The sequence below is a fragment of the Petaurus breviceps genome, unplaced genomic scaffold (assembly GCF_028583685.1).
Source record: "Petaurus breviceps papuanus isolate PSGF00001 unplaced genomic scaffold, PetGlider_PUasm1.0 91133, whole genome shotgun sequence".
Taxonomy (NCBI): Eukaryota; Metazoa; Chordata; class Mammalia; order Diprotodontia; family Petauridae; genus Petaurus; species Petaurus breviceps.
In genome coordinates, this window is record NW_027187419.1 from 99774294 (window position 1) to 99786650 (window position 12357).

The window sequence follows — 12357 nt, forward strand, 5'->3', positions numbered from 1 at the left end:
TGTTCAGTCATTCCCTAATTGATGGGCATTCTCTTGTTTTCTAATTCTTTGCCCCTAGAACTCTTTTTCTATTTTATTAATGTATGTTCTTAAAGACATAGTTTTTCCTGCGAGAAATGCTTTAGTTGCATCCCAGAAATTCTGGCATGTTGTTTTTTCATTATGATATTCATATGATTAATGACTTTTTATGATTTATTCCTTGATTCACTCATTGTTTAGGATTCCACTGTTAAATCTCCATTTTTGTCTATGTCTTCTGTTTGTAGTCCTTTAAATGATTACCATCTTTGTTGCATTATGGTGTATTGGATACATTTACCATTTCTGTCTTTTTACATTTGTTTGCAATATCTCTGTGCCCCAATACATGGTCAATATTTTTAAGTTATATGTACTGCTGAGAAATACACATATTCAGTTGTAGTCTCATTTATTGATGGTTTTGATCATTTTTCAGTCTCTTTTTCCTCTAAAAAAATGGAAAATATTATGTGTTATATATGATGGCTCTACAGGGGTAGAGACACTGGGAGAAATCCTGATGATTTAAAAAACAAAATATACCAATAAGATTTTTTAAAAAATAACTCAATCAACAAACAAAGTGCTTACTTTGTGCCAGGCACTATAATAAACTGGGGACACAAAGGAAAAAATTGTCCCTGTACTCAAGGACTTTATATTTTAATGAAAAGATGAGTTAAGTTTAAGACATTTTGAATTTGAGGGACTATAGGACATTCGGTTGGAAATGCTAAAAAGGTATTTGGTCATTCAGAACTGGAGCTTAGGAGAGAGACTTGGGATGGATATCTGGAAGCCAGCTACATAGAGAATGACCATTATACCCATTGGAGTTGATGTGTAGACATAGGGGAGGGAGAGGGCTCAGGACAAAGCTTTGGGTGTTCACCCATAGTTAAGAGGTTGTATATAGATGAACCAGCAAAATAGCTTGGGAGGAATGGTCAGACAGGTAGGAGAACCAAGAGAGAGCACTGTCACAAAAACCTAGAGAAGAGGTTACTGCAGGAGGTTGACCGAGAGTGTCAAATGTCAGAAAGGGAAAAAATGATAAATATTAAGAAAATGCCACTAGATTCAAGAGGTTGTTGGCCACTTTGGAGTAAGCTGTTTCAGACCAGTGATGATAGAAACCAAATTATAAAGTACAGAAAGGAAAGGAAATGGAAACTGAGTAGTGACAACTTTTTCTAGGAGTCTAACTGTAGAAGAAGGGAGAGAGACTGAGGGATGGAGGAGACTTGGGTTTTTTTAGGCAAGACAGAAGGAATCAGTGGGCAGTGAGAGATTAGAGAGAAGGGATATTCAAAGCAGCAATTAGCTATAGAATGGTGGTGGGGGGGGAGGGAGGTGGAGCTAAGAGAAGTGCAGCCTCTTCATCCAAGTCCAGAGACAAAGAGAGACATGGAATGTCAAGAAGCTGTGAGACATACAAAAGGAGGGAGGGAGGTAGGCACTGGGGAATGACCTCCATTTTGATCCCTCTTGCTACTATGTCCTTATTCCTAAATTACTTTGTACTTTCACACATATTTGGCCTGATAGATCTTAGTGAAAAAGAATGTTTCCTTTTTGCCTTTGAATCCCCAGAGCACACTGTAGCATCTGGCACATAAATGTTTGTTGGCTAACTAAGAAAAAAAGGACACTGACAGATGAACGATTTATTTTTGTCTTTTCTTGTGAATATAAAATAAGACTTGAATTGTTTAAAGAATTACAAGGAGGGGCGGCCAGGTGGCTCAGCGAGTAAGAGCACTGGCTCCAGTGTCAGGATGACCTGGGAATCGAATCCCGGGCTCAGATACTTAGTACCACACCCAGAAATAACTGACCATTTAACCTTGAGCAAGTTACTTAACTCCAATTGCTCTAAAAAAAAAAGCAAATTGGGCTTTGTTTTTTTTAACACTAACATGCCTCAAAAAAAAAAAAAAAGCCTCGGGCAACTAAGGTGCAGTGAATAGAGCACTGGCCCTGGAGTCGGGAGGACCAGAGTTCAAATCTGGACTCAGACACTTAACACAAAAACTAGCCATGTGACCTCGGGTAAGTCACTTAATCCCCACTGCCCAGCCTTCCCGCCTCCAAAAAGGGAAAAAAAAAAAAAAGGAAAAAAAATGCCTTATTCAAAAGTGCTCAAGAATATGCCAGGAAAATTTTTTCACTGAAAGAAAAATTTAATAAAAGATTAAAAATTTTATAGAGCTTCATTCTAATTTTTTGTTACCTTTGAAGTGGGAGGTAGAGAACATTCCAGAAAGTTTACAAACTAAGATGCTTAATTTGCAATGCAATACTGCTCTCATTAGATTTTCAGGAAACAAAAAAGTTACCTGTACTTGACCAACCACCCTCCCCCCAACACATGCAGCTGAGATCCTCTGCAGTGAGAAAAATAGTTTTCTTTGGCAGCACTTACCTATGCAAACAATTCTTCTTATAAATGAAACAATCTAAAAATGAGAAAAAGACTAAGAAACATTTAAAAGCATCAGTGAAGGTGGCTGTCCAGAACATTTATTTTTTGCCAAGGATTATGAAGTTCTTAGAATCAAAATGTCAAATTACTATCCCACTGAAGAGAATTTCTATTTTCAGATAATATTATTAATTTGCATTTAGTTCTACTTATTTTTAGATCTGATTATTATTAATAAACAAATCAAGAAAAGCATACTTCCCCCCCCAAAGAGTTTGACCTAAAAAAATAAGTGCTCTTCAGAATGAATACATAAATATATAATCTTAGTTTTATTAAATTGTACTATTACTCTTTTCAATTTCAGAAAACCACCATGACTTTTTGAGTACTGGATTAGATTATCTTTGAGCTACTGACCAATCATGTGGTTATCTGATTCTAAGTGACCACTTAAATTAAGAGAAATTAGCAAGTTTCAATTTTGCTTTTCCCCTTGCATCATAAGCATCATTTATTTTAACATGAACTAAAAGACATCCAAGCAATAATCAACTTTACTTATTCTCCCACATTCTAGGTATTTACATGCCCACTGAATTTGCCTAAAACAAATCCTTAAATAATAACCGCCAAGTGAGTATGCTATTTTATTAAGGTTAGGAACATGCAAACAAAAGTGCTACATAAAATAGGAAATCTATTAGCCCAGTATTCAAAGCACCAAAGTTCACTATTGTAATCATATCACCGTTCTTGACAGAGTATGTACTTTAATCTGTCTAAAGGACAGGTGCAACTCTCAAGTGTGCCTAGGAGAATTTAAGTGCTTTTACCCAAGGAGCTATTTCATTTTATCTCTGTATCCCCATCGCTAGCAGTGGCACGTCCTAAATGCTTGTTGTTTGAATAACGTTGTGTCACTTACCTCAGTTTAGCTTCCACTGTACACATTTTAAACATTCTGACCTTGCTCTGGCATTCTAAAGTACTTTGCAGCTGGGGTTCTATTTGTAGGCAAAGGAGCTGCGTTAGTATCTTAAATCTTGAAGCTTTCATTTAAATTTTACTTACATACAGAGTCTTTAAATTTCAATTGTCATTGTTTATTACTCTATTGGCTACATTCTCTACAAATTCAGCAGCGTCTTAAAGAGACAGTTAATGTGTCTATGTACAGTGAAAAACAGAATGGCTTGCAACATTAAAAACAAGAGCCATAGTATAAATGTACAATATTAAATGAGAACCTGTGGTAAGATTGCCTCCTTTTTCTGTAACATGGACAAAACTTAATTACTTACATATAATTCAGCATCATGAATGTGACAGCAAAAGGAGTAATGTACAGGAGAGAAATACAGCATCCTGAAAAGAAAAAAAAAAACAACAGCTTCTACCATACAAGGCAGTTAGAAAATATTTCACATGTTAACACATCTGTACAAACCACAAGAAAAATTTCTTTATAGGAATAACATCCCACCTTGCCAATAGGAATCTTCCAGAAAAACAGAATAACCATGAACAATTTCTAAATCTAGAATCTGTGCTCGCAGCATCAGAGCACAAGAAACTGACTTAAAAGAGCTGATATGTCCAACATATTCAGTTATACATGCCTTGATTGTTAATGAATTGCCTACTTTTATTATCTCTCTATGACATACAGTCAACTTGCACCTTAAGGAGGTCATTCAATTTTTTTGCAAAGGTAAAAGCAACATCACTTAGCAGCAATTAAAGCGCTTTCAAGGAGACTTAAAAAAAATACAATATCAATTAGAAAAAGCCATACTTTAAACATTTGTACAAGAATAAGCTGCTGAAACTTGTGTATAATTGAAAATACGACATCTGTACAACAATTTACAATAGAACTTGAAGGGAATTGATCATTATCCTGCATAGAACTGGTCTACATTTGGTTACATACTGCCACTTACTTTTTAATCACAAGGCCAGGAAATGATTTATGAAATACTTGCTAAAAATTCGAATATTTTGGAAACACAGGAAATATTACAATTTAGCTAATTCAACAGGATTTCAAAATATGCAGCTCATTTAGTCAAGGGTTAAAGTATCTAGGAATAGCTCACCACTCAAAATGATAACCAATGCGAAAAAAGAAATGTGGTTTTGAGGTATAACTCTGCAAAAGCCCAAAGAGGCAAAAAACAAAGTTTAACTCTGTCCAAAAAGTCTGTGATACTCCATTATTCCATAACACAAGGTGACTGTCATTCACTTCTTACTTTGGTGTCAGCAGAATTTCTGCTGAATGGCTAATGCATGGACACAGGCACTGTAGTTCTTGTGTTAGAACTTGTCTGATATTTCCTCCATGAATTTAAATAATGAAAAACTACCCTTCATATTAGAAGTCTCCAGTATCAGACAAAAATTTATTTAAGTATTATAAAGGTTATTTACAATGTCTCCCCCGCCCCAATAGCCCCCAAAGGTCCGTTTTCCTCCTCTTAAACACAGTACTCTTGTCTGTGTGCAAGAGGTAGTGATCCTTCAACGTTTAAGGTTACAGTCAGAAGAGTACATTTATTCACAGTCCATGATCCACTCGAATACAAATTACACTAAAGAAGAACTTCAGTTTGAAAAGTTTTCAATATTGTCTTGTGTAAAAAACACTCAAATGCTCTCAAATAAGTCTGCATTTGAAAACAATTGAAAGACATCATGCCAGTCTTGGAGCCACGTCAATAAGAAATTATACTTGAAGAAGGCGGGGTGGGGGCTGTGAGTCCAGCCATATGTAAATTCCCTGAAGAATTTGATCTTCTCATGTGTGGGAGAAGGTAAGGATCATTAGCCAGCTGGTGGACATCAAATCGATCCTCTTTACGATATGCTAAACAACGTCTTATGAAAGCCTAAAAAAATAGAATTCAGAAATAAAATGTCAGATTTTAAATGTTTTCCTAAATATTAGCTTACCAGTATATTCCTAGAGAATTATGTGAGTTGTGAACAGGGGTTCAGTTATAATCTTTACATAAAGGACTCTCAAATTCATATAAGCCATCTAAATCTATCAATTCTAGAGTCTTTAGACATTATAAAAGACTGACCTATATTACATATCATACTTTAAAAGAATAAGAGAAGTCCTATCATTTTGAAAATAAAATCTGAGTATCCTGGAAGGGAAACAATTATAATCCATTTTTTGGAGATTATAAATAGTCTGTTCTGAGACTCTGAAATACAAAATTCACTTTCAATAATATATATATACGTTATAGAAAAATAGTTGTAGAAAAAACAGTTTAGTCATCTTTTGAAATTCACATGAGTAATGACCACTGTGTAGAATTTTATCCACTTAAATTAATAGCATAATACTCCCTTATTTTCTTTTTCTTAGGAAATTCTCATTTTCTCATCAGAGTCTATATTATCATATGATTAGAAGGTTCCTAGGCACCAAAGATCCACAACCCACCCAACCACCCTTTTGAAAAGAGGCCAAGATAGATAAAGGGGTTGAATTCTAATCTTGCTTCTGATCATTTTTTCTTGGAAAACCAAATGCCACAACACTGGTTCCCTCAGACATTTCTTCTTTCTGTGCACTCTCTCCTGGAGATATCATTAGCCTCTATGGATTTAACTATCATGTCTGTAACTCCCCAACCCTCAGTTATCTCTTGAGTTCTAGCCCTGCACCCCCAATTGCCTGAGTATCTCCACCTGCATATTCCATAAGCATCTCAAACACGTCAAAACCAACTCGAATCCAATCCTCCCAACTTCATACTTCTGTTGAGCACACTTCTGTTCTTCTAGTCACCCTGGTTTGCATCTAGGAGTCATCCCTGACTCTTCACTCTTTCTAATTCCCCAAGCTAATAACAGTTGCCAATTCTTAATGATTCCACCTCCTGAAAATCTTTTGCATCTGATTCCCTCTCTACTCATCCCATAATGATCTCAAATCAGGCCTTTATCAATAGTCAGCTGGACTATGACAATAGTCTCCTAATTGCTCTTCTGAAATCTAGTGTCAATTCCTCTCCAATCCATCCTCCAGAAAGCTATCAAATTGATATTCCAACAGTGTAGGTCTGACTACATGATTCCCCTGATCAAAAATCTTCAGTGGCTCTCTACTGCCTTTAGGACAGAATGCAAATTTTTCTTTTTGGCACTTAAAATCTTTCAAATTCTGTTTCCAGAATATCTTTCTAGGATTATTCTCTGTTCTCCATCATGTACTCCACACATCAACCAGACTGATCTACTTATGTTCCCTGCCATGCAAGCCTTTGTACAGGCTGTGCCTCCCTCATGCCTAGAATGTCTTGTGCTCTTTATCTTCAGGTCTTGGGTTCTCTTGGTCTTCTCTCTTTCAAAAGGCCTCTCCTCATTCCCAAGGTGTTAGTGCTCCCCCAACTCAAATCACTGTGTATACAAACTATGACCATCTTGTATCCTCTTAGTAGAATATAAGCTCCTTTAGGGCAGAGTTAGTCTTACTTCTGTACCTGCACAGCATGTAAGCACAGGAGTTTGTTGGGTTTTTTTTTTTTTGGGGGGGGGGAAGGGGAAGAAGCACCCCCTACCTACAACCCAGAAAAAAGTTTTACCTAAGAGTACATCATACAACTACGGTTATGGAGAATGGTGATAAAAATAACTACAGGGCTTTAAGGTTACAAACTACTTCAGATATGTTATATCACAAGTAGAAAAAATTACATACTATTAGCCATGAGAGGCACTAGAGATACAGCTACAAGTAACGCCAGGCAATACATGAATGTTCTTTAAGAAGGACATGATTAAATGGCAGCAGGCTGCAGCCTCTTACCCCATCTTTCTTCACAAAGCTGACCTGTGACTCCCTCAATATCCAGGCTTACACATGCATTAGAAATTACAATAGAGATTGCATTCATTTATCTTTGAAATTTAGAGCATCTTGAAAAAAGGAATACTTCTAAAGGGGGTCAGTAAAAATGGAACTTTGTGAATGAAAAATAAAAACTTATGAATAAAAAGTCAATGGTCAAATGCAAGGGTAAAGGAAGAGGGAGAAAGTGAAATGGCCTAGTACAACTTTGACTGTCTTATGGCATAAGGATGAAAACTGAATGAATAGGGGTGGCTAAGTGGCACAGTGAATAGAGCACCAACCCTGGAGTCAGGAGGACCTGAGCTCAAATCTGGCCTCAGACACTTAACACACACAAAAAACTAGCTGTGTGACCTTGGGCAAGTCACTTAACCCCAACTGCCCTCCAAAAAAACCCAAAACTGTATGAATACACACATATATCCTATACATGCAGCAGCTCTCTAGTCACAGAGGCCCAAGTGGTTTAGATTCACATGGTGGTGAAGCATAAACTAAACACAGGAACCAAACACAAACAGATTCTTACTTTCACACTTGATGCCATTTCCTACTGTTATACGAACACCTAGACCACAGCTCTTCGGTTTACCCTGGTACTTCAAAGCAAATGAAAAAGAAAACAAAAAACCCAACCCAGTGTCAACTCAAGAGCCATGACCTATCAAATGACCACGTGGAAATCCCAGACCATTATGAGGGCAGGGCTCTTGAGGAAACAGTGACTTCCTTTTTGATTTGGCCATTACAGAGCACTCACCTTGGCCTAGAACACATACTGCTCAATATGAATTTTTTTTTTTACATTATTCATTTATATAAGTTTAGTACCTTGGCTTCATTGCTTACAACAGGTTTCACAGGGAACTGAACTTCTGTGGCTTTTAATATTGTATTTTCTTGCAGGATGTCTTGTTGAGACTGGTTGTGACCAAATGGCTAAAAAATTGAATTAGATACTCATAAGGTTATAATTTTAAATCTTCCAACAGTGAAAGTACACATTTAGGTAGCTAATATGTAAGATATGTAGGGAAGCCACAAATTACAACTGGGCTTTATCTGAAAAATGTTGAATCTGTTGTTTGATATAGAGGATTTATAGCAGTATTAGAAATGGAAAATCATTTCTCAGGCTAGATAACCAAGAACCAATAAAACAACACTAATTGATATTTCTATAGTGTTTTAAGGTTTGCAAAATTCTGTCCCCACAACTCTGTAAGGCAGGTAGGGTTAAGTATTAACCTCAAGTTATAAATGAGGAAACTGATCCTCAAGGAGGTTAAGAAACTTGTGTATGCTTAAACAACCATTAAGGTTCAAAGTCACTTCAAAGTTACTTTGTGATGGTAATACAAATATGATTTTTTTAATTTTAAAAATAAATCTGAACTACAGAAAACCATATGAAGTCTAACATATAGCATCAGCAAAAATGAATTCTACTAAATACACACAAAGAAAACATTGATGTCAGTGGTAAGGACTCTAAGTTTTATAGAATTTATCTCATGTAAAATAGTACTTAAGAGGGAGAATATTACTTTAACATAACTACTTACCTTTCGACCATATAGACACTGAAAAAAGATGACTCCAACAGACCATACATCAACCTTGTTGGAAATCTTTGGAGGTTCTTTGCCAACTACAAAACACTCTGGAGGTAAATACCTTTTAAAAAATAAGACAAAGATGACATCAATATTCCTTAACAAATGCTCTAGATTAAACTTATTTTCCATATGCAAATATATATCAAATTTTCCACTGCCATCAGTGAAATTATGCATGAATTATATCATTCTATCATTTGACAGTAACTTTAACTATACAGATGGGTCTTTATGATTAAGTTACATGGTATAATTTGCCAGATTACTAGTATAAAACTAGTTAAATCACTGTGTGAACAAGAAAGTCAAGAGAAGGGGAGGCTAAGTGGCACAGTGAATAGAACACTGGCCCTGGAGTCAGGAGGACCTGAGTTCAGGTCCAGCCTCAGACACTTAAACTTACTAGCCATGCAACCTTGGGCAAGTCACTTAACCCCAACTGCCCTACCTTCTGCCTTCCAAAAACAAAACAAGAAAAAGAAAGTCAAGAGAAACAAAATCTGGGCTCATTTTCTTAATCTTTAACATGAGAATACTGGACTGCATAGTCTATAAAAAGAGAATTTCTAGCCTTATCATTCTCTGAAAAGTAGTAAAATTACTATATTTTTCTGAAATACAGAAATGAAATGATAGATATGTTTCAAAATGCGTGTAAAATTGCATTTCCGAAACAACTTAAAAAAATCCATTTCTGTGCAAATTACCTCTTTCATATTTTGAGCTACCCTTGAAACTGGAGTTATCTGGTCAAAGAATAAGACTTCTGTTCTTGATAAAGTCTGGACCAATTTAAAACAAGGCCACCTATGTCCCTACATTTTTTTTTAAGAAATCAGGGTTAAGTAACTTGCTCAAGGTTACACAGGCAGGTGTTTCTGGGTGGGTGCTAAGTGTCTGAGCCCGGATTCGATCCCCAGGTCATCCTGACACTGGAGCTGGTGCTCTTACTTGCTGTACTACCTGGCCGCCCCACGTCCCTACATTTCTACCAATACTGGGTTTGATAATTTCAACTAATGAACAGGTATACAAAATGTTTTTTTCTTTTGTTTTTAATTGTTAGCAATGCACTACATTTCTTTGTTCTATATAAACCACAAATTTATCTCCTTTAACTACTTGCCAAGTGGAGGGTATGCCTCTAACCTGTTATTTGTTTTTTTTTCTTTTGCTTTTTGGAGGGCAATTGGGGCCAAGTGACTTGCCCAAAGTCACATGGCTAGTAAGTGTATCAAGTGTCTAAGGCCGGATTTGAACTCAGGTTCTCCTGACTCCAGGGCCGGTGCTCTATTCAATGCGCCATCTAGCCACCCCTAACCTGTTATTTCTATTAATATTTTTTATATATTGGAGAGTAAAGTTTTTACCAGTTGTTTGCTGAGAATTTTCCTATTCTGACATATTCTTTTTAAGATTTATTAGATTTCTTTGAAATCTATTTCTTCTCCCATGGTGATAAACGTATAATACTGATTTCTTTCATTTTATTTTAAAATCACATGGCAGTATGGTACAGGGGAAAAATACTAATTGTTGGTGGGTGGGAATGGGGGTCAGGATACGAGGCTTTGAGTTTCAGCTCTGTTATTAACTCACTGTGTCTGGGTTTTAGTTTTCTCATTAAATGGTTAAACTTCCCATAGTTTCTATAGGAAAAGGTTGTTGGGAGAAGGACCTGAACTAAAGAAGAATGAGAAGAGATTCTAGGAGGATGTGAGGAGTTTAATGGGGACAGTGGATAGGAAAGGAACAAGGAAGACAACCAAAAGATGGAAGAGGAAAAAAGAGAAGGAAGAAGAGAAGATGGTTCAAAGAAGAGGTAAAGGAATAAGAGAAACAAGGAGGGCTCAGAAAACAGGAAGTGAAAGTAAAGGAGGATGAGAAGTGATCAAAGATGGGGAACAAGAGGACAACTCTTAGCTGGGGAGGAGGTTGTTGTTCAGATTCAGGCACTTTCATCTCTTAAAATGCTATGATTCCCAGGTTCTCTTCTAGCTCTTATGTATATTTATTATAAAATGCACTTTAACTTAAATCCATTGGGAATTTATTGGAGTAAATACTATGAGGTATAGACCTGTAATAAAATAATTATTCTTCACCTTTTAATCTAGAGGCTGCATAGCAAAATGTATTTAGTCTTAGAGGCAGAAGACTTGTGTTTAAATCCTGCTTGTAATACCTACTGGTTCTGTGACCCTGGGCAAATCACTTAATCTCTTGAGTGTCTCAAACAACTCACTAGGAATTGCTTATACTAATGAAATCACAAGTCTAGTCCAATCCATCCACCTCCAGTATATAAATCTGCTTTCCACATTTTATAAACACAGTAATACCATTAGTTTTTATACAGTTATCATGCTTCCTGGGCAGCTCTGCTAAACATTCCATCTTGCAACAATTTTCTTCATTTTATAAACTGATATCCTAATTTTTCTTTTCTACTTAAAAAAAAAAAAAGATCTACACCAAACTTTTAAGAGTTTTAATAAAATTTTAATTTTATTAACTAAATCTCATTACTTTTACTTAGATCTCTGATATGATTTCATACTATATTTATAGAACCCTAGTAGTAGAATAAGAGTTAGAATGGGTGAACTTTAAAATCTTTTCTAGCTTTCTATCTCTGATGCTACTCGATAATACTGAAAGATTATTTTAATGAAATATTGCATTACAAATTAAACATTTTCTAACAGAAGGAACACTATCAAGCTAGTAATGAATCTAAATAAAAAGCTCTGGAAAAAGACTACATATACTTATCAAAATAATCAAAAATTTTGAGGAAACTGTGTAACCATAGCAAGTCACCTCACCTTTCTGTGTCTCAGTTTTTAAATCTGAGGATTTAATAAAATTAATTAATTTTTAAAAAAGGAGATCAGGTTGGATCAAATTGCTTCTAAGGTTTTTTTTTTTCCAACTCTGAATATATGAACCTCTAATAAAAGGATTCACCTGAGACTACAAACATCTTCCTTTTGCAGATATAATCATACCTTCAGAGAAATTCAGAGAAATTTCCCCAGCACAGAAACATCTGCTTTCAAAGAGCCAATATTCTATTCTTTATTTTTTAAGTTAATTAGAAATAAATGAAAATTTAGTATAGGATAACAGGTGTCTACAATTAGATTAATCACAACAATAAATTCTAGTAGCTTCCTATTGCCTCTAAAATAAAATATAATCTTCTCTGTTTAGCTATTAAGTTGTTCTCAGACTGTCCCCAAACAATCTTTCCAGCTTCACTGTATATTACTCCATCTTGTGGACTCTGTGATCCAGTCAAACATGACACTCCATTTTCTATCTTCATGCCTTTATACTAACTGTGCCCCAAGCTTGCAAGATGCCTCTCCCTTCCTTTTTGCCTCATAGAGTCTCCTTCTCCCATC

General features: G+C 35.8%; 1 protein-coding gene across 2 annotated transcripts in view; it reads right to left on the reverse strand.

The window, feature by feature from the left end:
- Positions 1 to 3539: 3539 nt before the first annotated feature.
- TLK1 (tousled like kinase 1) overlaps positions 3540 to 12357 on the reverse strand; it is a 181876-nt gene continuing 173058 nt past the window's right edge. For both annotated transcript variants that reach the window (XM_069079680.1, XM_069079679.1), the window contains exons 19-21: positions 8894 to 9005; positions 8160 to 8267; positions 3540 to 5343 (exon numbers count right to left, since the gene is read on the reverse strand). In XM_069079680.1, the coding sequence (XP_068935781.1) occupies positions 5170 to 5343; positions 8160 to 8267; positions 8894 to 9005 (394 nt within the window). In that variant the 3' untranslated portion in view covers positions 3540 to 5169. The remainder of the gene's footprint in view (positions 5344 to 8159; positions 8268 to 8893; positions 9006 to 12357) is intronic.